The sequence below is a fragment of the Amblyomma maculatum genome, chromosome 2 (genome assembly GCF_055883805.1).
Source record: "Amblyomma maculatum isolate TAMU_Amacu chromosome 2, ASM5588380v1, whole genome shotgun sequence".
Taxonomy (NCBI): Eukaryota; Metazoa; Arthropoda; class Arachnida; order Ixodida; family Ixodidae; genus Amblyomma; species Amblyomma maculatum.
In genome coordinates this window covers 173,380,416-173,395,667 of record NC_139345.1, presented here as the reverse complement: position 1 = coordinate 173,395,667, position 15,252 = coordinate 173,380,416, and the positions used below count along the sequence as shown (strand labels likewise).

Sequence of the window (15,252 nt, the reverse complement as noted above, 5' to 3'; positions counted from 1 at the left end):
GCCTATAGTAAAAAAAAAAATTGATCTCCACAGCATCTGACAACCATTTCAGAATTTTCAGACTGCACAGGGTTTCAAATATTAGTTGTGAATATTTACAACCATGAGGTGCCTCCTGATCATTCCTTGATGAAGGTTTGAAGTATGGTGCCAAGCCCAAATTATTGGAGTGTGGAAGATTGGTCGGCTGTTGTTGTGCACGTTCATGCCATGCTTTTCCTTATGAGAAAGAGAAAAGGAGTGCTGTGCACATGTTGCCATCGAACTATTGGCGGCTGGCCGTAACAAATGCTGCCTGCTCACTGTTCAGAGTGACCCTGGCCTGGCTGAGGGGCGGGATCTGCGTGGATGGCTGGTGGGCCTGTCCTTGGAGGCATTTGCTCAACACTGGCATCGTCACCAAGTGGATGCAACAGGCAGGCATCCTTTTCTCTGTTTAGAACACGTGCCTCTTATCACCACAACTTAGCATCTTATCATCATCTTATCACAAGCACAGCACCATTTCCTGTGTTTGTGAAAGACTGCTGGTTAGACTGAAGGGTCAGTAACGGAAGCACCCCTAAAGAAAGGACTGTAAGTGCTTTCTTTTGATGGCTGTCAGTCCTCGTGAGATGCCTGGAGAACATAGGGAAAAGGTTGTGTTGGTTTTTCATTCCTGTCAAGTTTGCACTCCAGCGTGGTGTTGAACGAAATGACCAGTAATCTGGTCATATTCATGATTTCACTATGAGCACAGATTGATTTCATCGGCACAACAGATCAGCATTCACTGTTATAATGATTGTGTCACTTGTTAATGGCATGCTGGGGCAGACCCCAGGATGCTGTGTGACGGCTTGTGTTACCATTAGATGTTGGTGGCACATCTGCTAAAGGTAAAGAAAGCAAGAAATTTTCCCTGAAGCATAGAGGCCCTAAAGAGTTTGGGAAGAGCTGGGGAGACATACAGCTTGGAACTTACACAACATACACAACAACCCACTGATAAAAGTATCGGGGTATGTTGCACTGTCAAATGGCATCCTTTGTCAGTAGAAGTAGACAGGCCTCGGATTTTTGGGAAGCGAGCTGAAAGTAAATAATCTGCTACTCTTGTGCGTACATACATCTTTTTCTGTACTGTTCAGTTCATGTTGGTTTCAAGCTCCCCTGTTCTTCCGTGTATCAATCATCTGCTAGATCTAGAAGGCTGAATGGTGAGTAACCGTGCGATCGTAATGCATCCCCATTGTTGTAAATCTCCTGAAGGTGAGAAGGTTTTCGATCCTGTCTCTTCAAACGGATAAGACCTCCACAATTCCTGAAGAAATTAGCTATACTATACTACAACTTTTGACAAAAACTGTACCTTGAAGAAGCGAGAAGCACCTTTCCACTTTGTTGATGCACACATATCATTGGTGGTGACTGTCCTCTTAAGATGCTGCAGACTGTGGATGGTCATTGCCTTGCAACCTAGTTTTCTCTCTGAGATCCTACCAATGCACTACAGGTGTGCCGTGATACAAAAAGCAGGATTTGGCAGTCCCTGCACGTGACACTTACTGCTGGTACTATACTACTACGGTGTTGTTTAGGTGTGCACGATGCCTGCCTCTGGCTACTACTGGACACGGTAGTTCTCTGCGTCCAAGGCTGTCCTGTGGGGCTGCTGGCCAGTGGAGAGGAGCTGCAGTTCTTCCAGAAAGGTGCATGCACACTTGTCTAACTTGTTCTCATTATAAGCTGTTTTCTACCCAAGAAGTCTGACTTGTTTATAGTTTCAGATATGAATTTTGTTAAAACTTTTTTCTGGGTGAGTTGGTGCATATTGTACAAGAAAGGACAACCACACACAGACAGGGGTGACGACGTTGGTTGTGCGTTGACACCATGCTATTGCAGGGTGACGACACTCAAGCACAGTTTGTACTTTCTGCTATTGCTCTGAAGGCTACGAATGGCTGGCCTTTCCACTCTTTTGTCACTGTTTCAGCTATGCAGCTAAGCCTGCGGTCCAGTGAGGCTTCGCAGGCGGATACTGCCCTTGGCTACTTCCTGGCCACGCTCAGGGATGCCAACACAGATGTCGACTCAGGTGGGCAGCGCATTTATTCAGGGCTGTACACGTAAGAAGATAAGCTGCAGTGGCAAGCTGCAGCTAGAGAAAAATTTAAAATCAGACGCAGCAGAACTGGTCTTAGAGACATTGGAAACAAAGACCTCAGAGGAAGAGGCCACACGAGGAAAGTTATACCTGCCTATTTTTTCTCTTGAGAATACATTCAGTCTGCATCAGTAGTGGAATGTTGCAGTGCCAAAATTGTTGGGAGTATAAAAGATAACTTCGGACCAAAGAAAAATGTGAGGCATGGAAGTTTGCTCGCTGAAAGTCGTTTAATATGTTTTTGCTTGAACATGCCTAATTAGATCATGCTGTGTGTGAACAGAGGCAGAGTGGCTAAGTTGGGCAAGTTTGTTAAGCACTGTTTGAAATAGTGCTGAAGGCATAGATTGATAGAACGAGACGCACACAGATAGAGCTGAACAGAGAACTAAATTTTTATTCATGAAGTATTTTTTTTTGTACAAAGCAGGTAATAAAAGAAAGTCAACAATTAGTCCTGCATCATTTCCCAGTCATTCACCTTCTCTCTGCTGAGAGTGCCCTCTTCTTTGCTTGAAATGATAGGGGCGTGCTGGTCACGAATGTTTCTTTGCAATCAACAATGTTCATAGCCTCAATTATTTCTCTTATAGTTTGGTCACGGTATTCACCTATTGCCCTTGTTCTTTCATCTTCAACACGGTTAAAAAAAAAGACTAAGAAAAGAAGGTGCATTTCAGCTGCTTGTTTCCACTTTGTTGTCAGAAAATGTTGCAAAATATAGTTCTTGAGGATTCTGTCACATCATGTCTAGAGGCACAGGTGATTGCATCCGAAATTCTGCATGATATACGTGATGCACTTCCTCGAGGGAATTTTATAAATTTGTATCCTCCCAAGGCAGTGATCTCTTCATGGATCACTGCCTTGTCGTGGCGGAGGGGCTTGCGAAACTCTATGAAGTCGTGAGCTCTGCTGTGTAGGGCCACCCAAGATAGACAGGTCACGGCAGAGAGTTCTGACAAAATGTGATTCACTGGAGAAGGTAATGGCAACCCACTCCAGTATTTCCTTCCAAGAAAACCCTATGGCCAGTCACAATACCATTAAAGATGTGGCGCCGGAAGATGAGCCCCCAGGTTGGAAGGCGTTCCACATGTTACTGGGGATGAACAAAGGGCTAGTAGCTCCAGGACGAATGAAGCAGCTGGGCTAAAGCCAAAAGGACGCTCAGTTGTGGATGTGTCGGGAAGCGACCGGAAAGTCCGATGTTGCAAGGAGATATATCACATAGCAACATGGAATGTAAGATCTATGACGCAAGGTAAACTGGATGTTGTCAAGCGAGAAATGGACAGATTGAACATTGATATCTTGGGTATCAGCGAGCTCAAGTGAACCGGAATGGGAGAATTTAACTCCGGCGACCATTATGTCTTTTCTTGTGGGCACGAATCTAAGAGAAGGAATGGGGTCGCTCTCATAGTAAACAGAAGAATGGGCAAAGCAGTGCTAGGGTACAACCCCAAAAACGACCGAATGATTTCACTTCGGATCCAAGGTCACCCTTTCAACATAACAGTTATCCAAGTCTATGCACCGACCACTACTGCTGAAGAAGCTGACGTTGAGAGATTTTATGCGGACCTACAATGCCTTTTAGACCGCACCCCATCATCAGACGTCGTTTTTCTCATAGGAGACTGGAATGCTAAGGTCGGGAGTGAAGAAATATCCGGAATTATAGGCAAGTTCGGTCTTGGCGAGCCAAATGAAGCTGGGCAGAGGCTAATAGAGTTTTGTCAAGAAAACAACCTGACCATAGCGAATACTCATTTTCAACAGCACAAGAGGCTCCTGTACACATGGACTTCACCGGACGGCCTGTACAGGAATCAGATCGATTATATTCTTTGCCGGCAGAGATGGAGAAGCTCTATACAAGCAGTAAAAACAAGGCCTGGGGCCGATTGTGGCACCGATCATCAGCTTCTTGTTGCCAAAATTAAGCTTCGATTGAGGAAAATGCAGAAAACTAGAAGGCCTTTCAGGTATGATCTGGATCAAATTCCATTAGAATATGCTGTGGAAGTGAGGAATCGATTTCAAGAATTAGATCTAGAAGACAGAGAGCCCGAAGATATGTGGACTGATGTTCGTGATATAATACAAGAAGTTGCTACTAAGGTAGTTCCAAAGCAAAAGAAATGCAAGAAAGCAAACTGGTTATCTGAAAAGGCTTTGCAAAAAGCTGAGGAAAGGAGGATGGCAAAAGTTATGGGGGAAAGAGAAAGATACAAGGTTCTCAATGCGGATTTTCAGAAAATAGCAAGGAGAGATAAGAATGCCTTCCTGAACATACAGTGCCAAGCAGTTGAGGACAACAGCCAATTAAGGAACACAAGAGCTCTGTATAAGACAATCAAAGATATCAAAGGAAGCTTCTGTGCTAAGCTGGGCGTGATAAAGGACAAACGAGGCAAGGACCTCACTGAAGCCTCAGAGATAAAGAAGAGGTGGCAGGACTACACAGAAGAACTGTACAAGAAGGACCCGAATGTGCAAACCCAACATAAGACGGTTGTGATTACTGATCTTGAGCCGGGCATCCTGAAGAGTGAAGTTGAATGGGCCTTAGCCAGCCTTGCTAAGAACAAAGCTAGCGGAATTGACGGCATTCCAGCTCAGTTGCTTCAAAACCTCAACCATGACGCTGTTAACATTCTGCATATATTATGTCAGAAGATTTGGACAACCCTGCAGTGGCCACAGGATTGGAAGAGGTCAGTTTACATCCCCATTCCAAAGAAAGGCAGTGCCAAAGATTGTTCCAATTACCGCACGATCGCGCTTATTTCGCATGCTAGCAAGGTGATGTTGAAAATCCTCCAAGGAAGGCTGCAGCAGTATGTGGATCGGGAGCTTCCGGATGTGCAAGCTGGGTTTCGCAAGGGCAGAGGAACTAGAGACCAAATTGCCAACCTTCGCTGGATCATGGAAAAAGCAAGAGAGTTCCAGAAACCCATCTACTTCTGCTTTATTGATTATGCGAAAGCGTTTGACTGCGTAGATCACAGCGGATTGTGGCAAGCTCTCCAAGAGATGGGAGTTCCAATTCACCTCATCTGTCTCCTCAAGAACCTGTATGAAGGACAAGAGGCCACAGTCAGAACTGGGCATGGTCTTACTGATTGGTTTCCGATTGAGAAAGGAGTGAGGCAAGGCTGCATACTATCGCCCTGCCTATTTAACCTATATGCAGAGTGCATCATGAGGAAGGCCGGTCTGGATGAGTCTTCAGCTGGAGTGAATATTGCTGGAAAACGTATCAACAACCTTAGATATGCGGATGATACCACTTTAATGGCAGAAAGTGAAGTGGAACTAAGAGACTTCTGATGCGCGTATGAGAAGAGAGTGAGAAGTTTGGGCTTAAACTGAACATTAAAAAGACAAAGATCATGGCGTCTTGCTCTATCAAGTCCTGGAGCATCAATGGACAAGAAGTGGAAGCTGTGACAGATTTTCTCTTCTTGGGCGCCAAGATTACCTCGAAAGGAGACTGCAGCCATGAAATTAGGGGACGCCTGCTTCTGGGAAAGAGAGCAATGGTTAACCTTGACCACCTAGTAAAGAGCAGAGACATTAGTCTGCCAACCAAGATCCGTATAACTCGTGCTATGGTCTTTCCAGTTGTGATGTATGGATGCGAGAGTTGGACTGTGAAAAAGGTTGACCGCCAAAGAATTGACGCGTTTGAATTGTGGTGCTGGTGAAGACTCTTGAGAGTTCCTTGGACTGCCAGAAGATCAAATCAGTTGATATTGTCGACCATAAACCCTGACTGCTCATTGGAGGGTCAAATTCTAAAGTTAAAGCTCAGCTACTTTGGTCATCTGATGAGAAGAGAGGAGTCGCTGGAGAAAGATTTGATGTTGGGAAAGGTTGAGGGTCGCCGGAGAAGGGGTAGACAACGAACGCGATGGTTAGATGGCATCCTCGAGGCACTGCAGATGAACGACTGAACTGAACTGAACTGATCCTCCCAAGATATATATGTATATATATCTTTCATATGCAGCCTCTTCAGGCTGCATAACGAAGAGGCTGAAGAGGCATTATGCTTGTTGCAATTAATAAAGATTTGAGAATTGCACTCCCTTAGTGGGTCTGTTTCAGATGATGGTTTTTCACACTTTTGCTTCTCTGCCTTCAGCTGCTTCCCTGCTGCTGTCCAGTGGCCGATGGTTGGGCTGGCTGGAGTTGCAGCTGTCCACGGATGCCACCATCCCACATGCCTGGCCCCTCCTGGCCACGCTGGCCCAGGTGCAGCATCGGAGTCGGCTGAGGGTCTGTGCTGCTTTTTTTTTTTTATTCTTCCTTCTACCTACCGTGACTTGGGGCCATCGGCTGGTATCTGGAATCTGCCCCTATATTCACTCACTGTATCATCATCATTATCATCATCAGCCTGACTATACCCACTGTAGGGCGAAGGCCTCTCCCATATTTCTCCAATTAACCTGGTTCTGTGCTAGCTGCATCCACTTGACCCTTGCGAATTTCTTAACCTCATCCGCCCACCTAACTTTCCTAACTCACTGTATAGTGCCTGCCTATCACCACCACTGTCATCCTGGGGGTCTTCTCTGTTAGAAATTGACAGTCGCTCACACCAGAAACATGTCAGAGCTGCACTCTTTCATGCCACGATTAGGGAATATAAAACTTACGTACTGCTGTATCAGAATGCCCAGGGGACACATGGCCCCAGTTTGATCAGGGTAGTTCGAAGAAGCTCCACCTCCTATGTGCGGTGAGCTGGGCAACAGTGCAGAGAGAGAACCTGCTGCCTTACACCTTGCAGTGGTGGAACTGCTGCGCCAATTGCGGCAAACTGCGCCAAATCAGAAATCCTGCTACATGCTGCTACAAAATAGATTTTTTTAACTACTTCTGCGCCACGCTTGCGCCAAAAGTCATAGAATGACTCTGTCAGCAGCGAAACTGAACTGTCGATACCAAAAATGACAGCTGCTGGCAACACTGTGCAAGGCGGAAGAATATTTTTGCAGGTCCTGTGTGGACAATCGCGTGCCACAAATTTGATGTTTGTCTACGTCACTTCTGCGTCTCCTGCCAGTGTTTTGTTTTTTTTCTTTAAATACTGGGATGGAGTGAAAGGGGGCTGCAAAGTATCGCTCAAGTCCAATGAGCGGGAAGGGTGAAAGGAGAGGCTGGCTGGCAGGATGGCCGTCGAAGGTTCGAAGCACCAACCGTGTGACGGCTTCAAGCTGCCCTGGGCGCTCGCTTAAGTTGTGTGTGTGCGTGCGCGCGCTTGTATGTGTGTGTGTGTGTACATTTGCATCTGAAAAGGATGTGCGAGCAGGCTGCTCAACGCAAACGGCGCGGTTTCAAACGAGTGACAGTTTGGAACAGCCCTCAGCAATGCAGAGCTGGAGCAGCATGCACGCTTGCTTCCCTTTTTTTTTTCGTACCAGTGAGGTATGGGCTGCAGTGGCCTGACCTGAGTAACAGCAGAGGGAGCGCTAAGGATTTGGCTGCTTCTGTGCGTGCGCACTGGACTCTGTTGGCTGCTTTTGTACCTTAAGTTGAACCCTTTATGTGGAACATCTTGTATAATTTCACAGTTTAACTCATATGCAGGTACTCAATATATTTGCAGCCCCGCATACAATTATTAAGTACCTTTGGACGTTTTCATTACATTAATGAGGAAAGCAGATGCACAATCCGTGCAGTGTGCTGCGAAGAAGCAGACTCACGACTCCGAGTCCCTACGTCGCTTTGATTACCTAGCCACACGTCAAACCGCCGAAATAAAAAGAACGAAAGCAGAGATTACGAACGCACGGAATCGGCGCTCACTCTACATTCCTGTGCATTGCTCCTTTTGACTGAGCAGCGCCAGCAGCGCGCCTCTCTCGATGGAAAAAAAAAAAAATCTCAACCCAGGACCTGCAAAAATATTCTTCCCCCTTTCCCTCCAATCAGCAGGGTTCTTGAAGGAAAAAGGTGCCTCAATGTTACCCTGATGTACAGGATAAGGACACCCAGAAAAGAGGTCAGAATCGGGAAAAGGTACAGGAAGAGATCAGGCTGGCCAGGAATGTGAGCACCAATGCTGAGCTGCTTTTCTCAAAAGACGTAAAGTCTAAAAATTTTGCAGACGATGAGAGTGGACAAGCCCTTCTGAAGAATGGATAGGAAAGGCTCGCAGCGACACTGTCCAAGCTGGAGTCATCAAGGCAAGAGAATAAATAGTGCCTTAAAGTTGCAGTTTTAAGAAGTGGCAGTTCTGAATTTCTACAGAGTTTTATGTTAAGACAGCTAACTACCTTCTTTCCAAGGCTACAGTGCTTATAGTGTAGTTGCATATCTCGTTATGCCTTCCCTCTGAATAAAAACGGCTTTCTTTTCAGCAAAACTGCCTGATTGCCTAATTTGGGGCCTTTTAAGGAAAGATCAGCACATTAGACTGCATTTGAACTTGAAGCTTGTTTTTGCATGGCTGTGGTCGTTATAAACATCTGAGAAATTGGGTTCCAGAAATAAAACAAGCCTTCTTTATTTAAGCGTATCAAGACACTTTTTTTTTTTTTCTGCTACAAAAGCTCGAATATTTGCTACAAAATGCCATTTTTCCTGCTACAAAACTCGAAATTTTTGCTACGAACTGCGATTTCTTCTGCTACAAAAGCTGCTACAAGAAGCCAGTTTCCAGTTCCACCACTGCACCTTGGCTTTTAGGGAGGGCTGGCTTGTGCCAGTGGTGGCTGATGTTCACCTGCTGCTTGCAGAGTGAGCGGAGTGTACGTGTCTCCAAGCAGAGCGTCCTCCGGGAGCTGGCCAGTGCCAACCCAAGCCCTGCACTGGCACTGCTGCCCCTGCTGCTGCACGGCACCACAATGGTGCGGCTGTCACCACTGTGCTACGCTGACTGCAGCAGCCTGGCGTACGCCCTCGCCACTCTCTGCGTCACCAAGGTGGGTGCTTGGGATGTGGTGGAAAGCCATGCACAGGGACATTTCTCGGGTAACCCTGTGTTGCAAGAATTTTGCTAGAATTGTTACTTCTGATGAAACATAATTTCCTTGTTTGTCTTATCGTTATGCTAAAGCAGACTGTCATGAAAGGTACCGTTTTTGAAATCAATACTCACGCGCATATTTCTAGCGCTTCCATCACTGACAACAATGACGTCCAATTGAATCCTGTTACAACAGACATGAATATCAGAGGCAGTTGAGAGTAAGAGACATTTTATTTAGGAGCGTCTTAATATTCAAAATTTCAAATAGTCTTCAAATAGTACTTGCTACTCGATTCGATATTGTATTTTCTGGTGAGCACAATGCGGCACGACAGTGAACCTGACAGCATCGATCCTCTCATTTTATATCACCACACGCACACACGGAAGCAACCCAGCTTGTGGCAAACGGTGCAAGCTGCAAAGTTGCGGCCCGCATGCACAGGCACAGTTTTGAAAAAAAAAAAATAATAACTATGCCTCTTGACCACAGTGGACAAGAGGAACAAAATACACGTTGGAGGCGAAACGAAGAGGCGTCCGTGTGCTGTGCGATGTCAGCGCACGTTAAAGATCCCCAGGTGGTCCAAATTACTCCGTAGCCCTCCACTACGGCTCCTCTTTCTCTCTATCCACTTTCTCTCCCACCTTCCTCCCTTCCCTTACGGCATGGTTCAGGTGTCCACAGCTACAAGTGTGACAGATACTGCGCCTTTCCCTTCCTGTGAACCATTAAATAAATAAATAAATAAAATACACGACAGAAGCATACGCTCATAGCTACCCTACTTGGAGTGTAGCGCGTGGGGCACAAAACAGGATGGTTTCATTTTCTCACTTTTGCTGGCCACAATAGCGTTTTCATGGTTGGTGCCCATAATGGGGAATGCAGCTTGGTGAATGGATATGTCAGGGCTAACAATGCTACGTGTTGTTGTGAACACTGCTTTCAAGCAATAATGCTTTCTCTTCAAGCGTTATGTGAAAGGGAGGGTCATAGTCCACTATATAGCTCAGGTTGCTGTTTTTGTTGCTTTCTCGAGCAGTCTTGTTGCATTTTGCTCACTCTCCCAATAAAGAAGTACTAACAATGCTTTCACTAAGGAGTCATTGTAAGGAAGCACCTTGCAATTCCTCTAGTAAATTCCCTTTTCCAAGTCACGGTGTCGTATTAGAGTTTATTTTTTTTTGCTTGCAACAATTGTTATCAATAAATTGTACGAACGGCATTAGTACATGATCCTTGCTTTCTTATTTAATGCCTGGCAGGCGTTACAGGGACAGGTAAGAGCTCATTAAGTCAAACTTCACGGGACCAGAAAAAAATGTTAGCATTGTTGAATGGCCTCAAAAGAACTGGCAGGAAGCACTTTCATTGCAGTAAATTTATTTAGTGGTGAATCGAGCAATAGTCACTTGCCATTTAGACAAGAATAGCACGATAATGACTTTTATTTGCATTATGGTCAGGTCATTATTTTGTGTACACTGTTGGCAGTATCGGAGCAGAACTGCTCAAAAATGTTGGGGCGTCCACAATGTGCCGCAGTAGCAGCCGTGCTCCATCTCAAGCAGCCTGCTCTGTGTGTGAAGTTTCATCACAAAAAGCGCTGAGCAACACTTGACGAGCACACATTTTTGGAGCAGAAGAAGAGCCACGTGGATGGAAGTGCAAAACACGCAGTATACCACCAACGATTGTCCGATAGCCGCTGTCACCGTGGGCTGACTTGAATGGCATCAAGCTCATAAAAGCAAAACTGAAATTAAGTTGTAAGTCTAATTCAGAGACGGGGTCGTTCATGGTTTTCTCATACTTGCCATGGCACACACGTCAGAGGTGTGTGATGAGCTGCACAATTTGCAGCTCAGTTTTGAGGGCTATTTTGACGATCAGGGCCAATCACACCTGCATGCAGTTTCACCGGTTCTACATGAGCATTGGGTGGGAGACTTATTCGTTATTCCTGAGTTAACGGGGCTGAATTATCAAGCTTTTAGTATCAAGTCTTGGAGGTCACGCAAAAGAGAGAGCAGGCAGCCGCTGGACACTGTGTCGATCATGGTGTCAGCTTGGCTTTGTGTGTTCTTCCGTGTTTTTACCCAGTTTTTATCTTCTCTCCCTGTTTTGAAGGCACGCAGCCTCGCAACTATGCCGCCCTATCGCAGGGGCATTTTTCTGGCCATGTGCTGGGAGCCAGGTGCCCAGGCGTAGTCATGCTTAGTCATGAACAGACTCATGTTCAAGTTAACAGACTCTTTATTACATAAACTACTATGGAGCTTGACCGGGCCAACTAGGGCATCATGAATCATCTAAAAATTTGGATTGTTGAGATTCAAATTGACGAGCTTTCGCTATTTCACACGACGGTTGCTTATAGCAAGATTCGACAAAGAAAATGAAGCATCTCAAGTGGGCTAGAGTATCACCATATCACTGTGGTGGTATAGCGAATAAAAAGCTCCTCATTCAGAGCACATTCTGCTCCAACCTAAAAGCCATCATGTGTTATCACTCTCAAATATCAGGAATAGAAATAGCATTAAATGTGTGCAGCCAACTGATATCTATTTCACATGTGTTCTTTGAAACCTTCATTTTTCAAGTTTCATGATGTAGGATGGATAGAAAAAGAACAGAAACATGCCAGCTATGCTGCACAAATAGTGAACTGTCAAGTAGCTGACCTTTGAGAAAATTGACCTCATGCTACGGAAACAGTTGAGCACAATATATGGCTCTGTGGGCTTTTAGCAAACCAAATACCTTTTTGGGGGGGGGGGGGGGGGGGATGAAAACGTTTCCTGTACACAAAATCTGGATTTGTGTACAGGAAACGTTTCCTGTATACAAAAATCTGGATTTGCATCTCTCATAGCCTGAGTCGCTTTGGGGCGTTAAACCCCTCAAACCAAACCAACAAACAAAATCTGGATTTGTCCGTGATGTGCTCCTGTCCGTGTTGTTCTCTTCTGTGTCTTCGTTTGTATGTGCACCATTTTAGCATGGAACAAAATCTATGACAAGTTTGTGATTTTTCTTCTTCTTTCCCTTCTACAAACCTATGCTATATTTTGGGGCTTGCTCGGATAAGGCTATGTAATGCCTCTTTTAAAGCTCTATTAAAGCTCTATCATCACAAATACTGCATATAATGATATGAAATGCCTTGAGACCATATTGGTTCTTGAAGTTAGCTTTCTTAGATTTTTCTATATATATTAGATACCTGTTACGTGACCATGTGCTTTGTTAATGTCTTTATATGTTGTGTGCAATGTCTACTGTATATCTCTAACGAAAATTTTTCACTGCTTTGGTCGCTGACCTGACTGAAGTTGGAGCTGACACTTGATAAGGCAACGCTGCCTTTTTCCTCTCTCCCATTGGCCACAAAGCATTATATTAGAAACACCCCTTGATGAAGGGGATGGTGTCACTACAGCGGCTGCAGGCTGCCACGCTGGAGTGCCTGGAGGCGCTGCTGCCTCACGCTGAGCTTTTGGCCGACACTGGTGAGCTGCTTGTAATCTTCTGAGGAGATGGAAGGGGGGGGGCCCTGCCTGAATTCCCACATGTTCAGAGGGTTGCGTGAGCTGCCTGTCCTCCCACCCGTGGCTGAATCAGCTGCTGCTGGTGCTGCTGAGAGGCCTGCATGGTGACAGTGCCCTCCGACTGCTCAGCCTGGTGAGCACCTTTCTCTCTCTGCTGATGTACGCTGCTGAACACCGTTCATTTGCAGTGCACTCTCAAGTGGCCTGACAATGCTGTCCGTTTTCTTTTAAGAGTGGAAACAGTGCAGACAGTCGCATGACAAAGTGGACAAAGAGTAAAAGGAGCTCAGTGCCCTCATGAAAGACACGCCCTAACAACTGCCTCAGATATTCTTCTTTTTCTAAGGGCTATTACTGAATGGAATGAGCTAGACAATGAAACTGTTTTGCTGTCGTCTCTAAAGCTGTTTTGCTCACGCCTCAATCTGTAACATTTATAGAATCATTATGATGTTGCTGTTTACTAACTGTTGCTGTTTACCATGATTTTTTTTTTTATTGAACTTTGTATCTTTGTTATAATGCCTCCTTGTTGCCTATATTACTATGCATCATATTGTATTCCACCCTGCTAAAATCCCGTATGGGATTCTAATATTTATGAATAAACAAATAAATCAATAAAAAATCAATAAAATAAAATAAATCAATAAAAACAAAGTACTGAATATGCATATGAAGCAAAGCTTGGAGCTGCAGTAGTGGGGTATGCAGTTTGAACGGCAGTGCCACTATACCCAGCAATTCAGGGCTTTAGAAGCCATCCAACAGGGAAGCGGGTTAAGGACAGAAGAATTTGGGGCGCAAAGAATTACGATGAGTATTCGTGTAATGAATCATTCCTTAGATAGGTAACGCATCAGAAGAGAGTGAATTGTATGCTTCTTGGAAACAGCATTTAAGTACCATAACAACCTGATTGGCAATTACATAAGAGGGTGACTGGATGTAAGACAATTTCCATAGAAAAAGAAAAGCAAATGGCTTCCTAATGCGTTTACATTACAATGAAATGGCACTTTAAACCATGAATAATTTATGAAGTCCTGTTGTTTTGCGGAGCGTCATATGTTTGTCAGGCAGGATGCTGTGTCAATGACAGTCTAAGAGAATGCGCCGCTATAGTACATCAGATAGGGATATGGCAATATGCTGGCTTAACACATATCTGCCTGCAAGTGCATTTCGCAATTTGGTCTGTCCCAGATATTGAGCCGCTATAATTACCCGCACAAACGTGAGGTTTATGTAGCCTACAACATATAGAAGAAGAATGTGACATAGATAAGCGCTGTGTCAATGGTAGTGAAAGAAAAGAAATTGGATATCTTGAAACCCATGACAGCAAGATGTGGCAACAGGAATCTGTACTTTCTCTCCCTTTGTTCTTTGTTTTGGTTTCTGGCTTCCTTTTCTTTTTTCTTGCGGTATCGCTCTTCTTCTGACGGAAGAAGAAGAATAAGATTTAATAGAACCTTCAGTTAGTCAGTGCTGCGTGCATACGGGCATGTCTTCTATTCTCTGTCCAGTTTGTAGCAAATTGTTTTCATTGAAGCCATATATACCGTTTACTTGCAACGAGTGGAATCACCTTCTTGCCTTAATGGCCACCGTTGCAGATCACCAATTATTCTTCAGACTCGTACCTAGTGCTGTATATAACTAGAAGCCGCTATTGCAATTGTTCTGCCTGTTTTCATGAATACTACAGTTAACTTTGTATAACTGTGAGTCATTTTTGTGGTGCCACAGTAACTCCACATGGTTAAACTGTTCCTAGTTTGCTTTAATTTTAAGTTTTGTAACCACTTTTCTCCATAATGCTATAATCATTCTGAGGGTGTTATCCAATAAAGAATAAATTATTGGTTATGCTCCTTTGGTGAATAACCTGTGCTGGCCTATATTTGCCTCTTTGCCCCCATCATGCATTGAAAAAATAATTACATGTCCCGGGAACAGCTGCTTCAGAGCGATTGGGTCAGCGAGCCATTGGTCCGGAACCTTCCATTCATCACCACCAGACTGTGCCAGGATGGCAGCAGCCAAGCAAAGGCCATCGCCATCCAGGTACCTGCTTCAGCAATACCGGCTCAGTTCTAGATGGCTTTCTGATTAAGCAACTCTTGAAAGGGTTTAACCATTCCCAATTTGTGCAAAGTACTAAGGTTGATCTTAATTTGCCTAGCCTCTGTGCTGTTGCTGATGGCAGGCATCTGGCCTAATTATCATTTGATGAACGTTTGTTTCATCTGATTGCTGTCATTTCTAGTGCAGAAGCACTACTTTAACATGTCGAACCTAAGCATGAACCTTCTGTGGTCCCTAAGCCTCTGCTCAAGTCAGGAAAAAAAAAAACATTAGGGTTCGAACTCGGAAATTTCTTGTGGAATGCGAGCACAGGACATCGTAGCTATTGCTGCACCCAGTCACCCCGCATGTTTTAGTGCCAATTTCTCGTGCTGTGTATTGCCGGCCATCGTCTTTATCAGCTGCCACCTATGCGCAATGGGTCCAAACACACCGTTATCGCATTGCTCTCTTAAGGAGT

General features: G+C 44.8%; 1 protein-coding gene across 1 annotated transcript in view; it reads left to right on the top strand.

The window, feature by feature from the left end:
* The window catches only part of LOC146200454 (uncharacterized), a 102,001-nt gene extending 87,197 nt beyond the window's left edge, over positions 1 to 14,804 (top strand). The window contains exons 22-29 of the mRNA XM_084592369.1: positions 311 to 416; positions 1,581 to 1,691; positions 1,979 to 2,080; positions 6,306 to 6,439; positions 8,911 to 9,096; positions 12,593 to 12,662; positions 12,731 to 12,834; positions 14,664 to 14,804. Of these exons, the coding sequence (XP_084448495.1) occupies positions 311 to 416; positions 1,581 to 1,691; positions 1,979 to 2,080; positions 6,306 to 6,439; positions 8,911 to 9,096; positions 12,593 to 12,662; positions 12,731 to 12,834; positions 14,664 to 14,804 (954 nt within the window). The remainder of the gene's footprint in view (positions 1 to 310; positions 417 to 1,580; positions 1,692 to 1,978; positions 2,081 to 6,305; positions 6,440 to 8,910; positions 9,097 to 12,592; positions 12,663 to 12,730; positions 12,835 to 14,663) is intronic.
* The last annotated feature ends 448 nt before the right edge of the window (positions 14,805 to 15,252 follow it).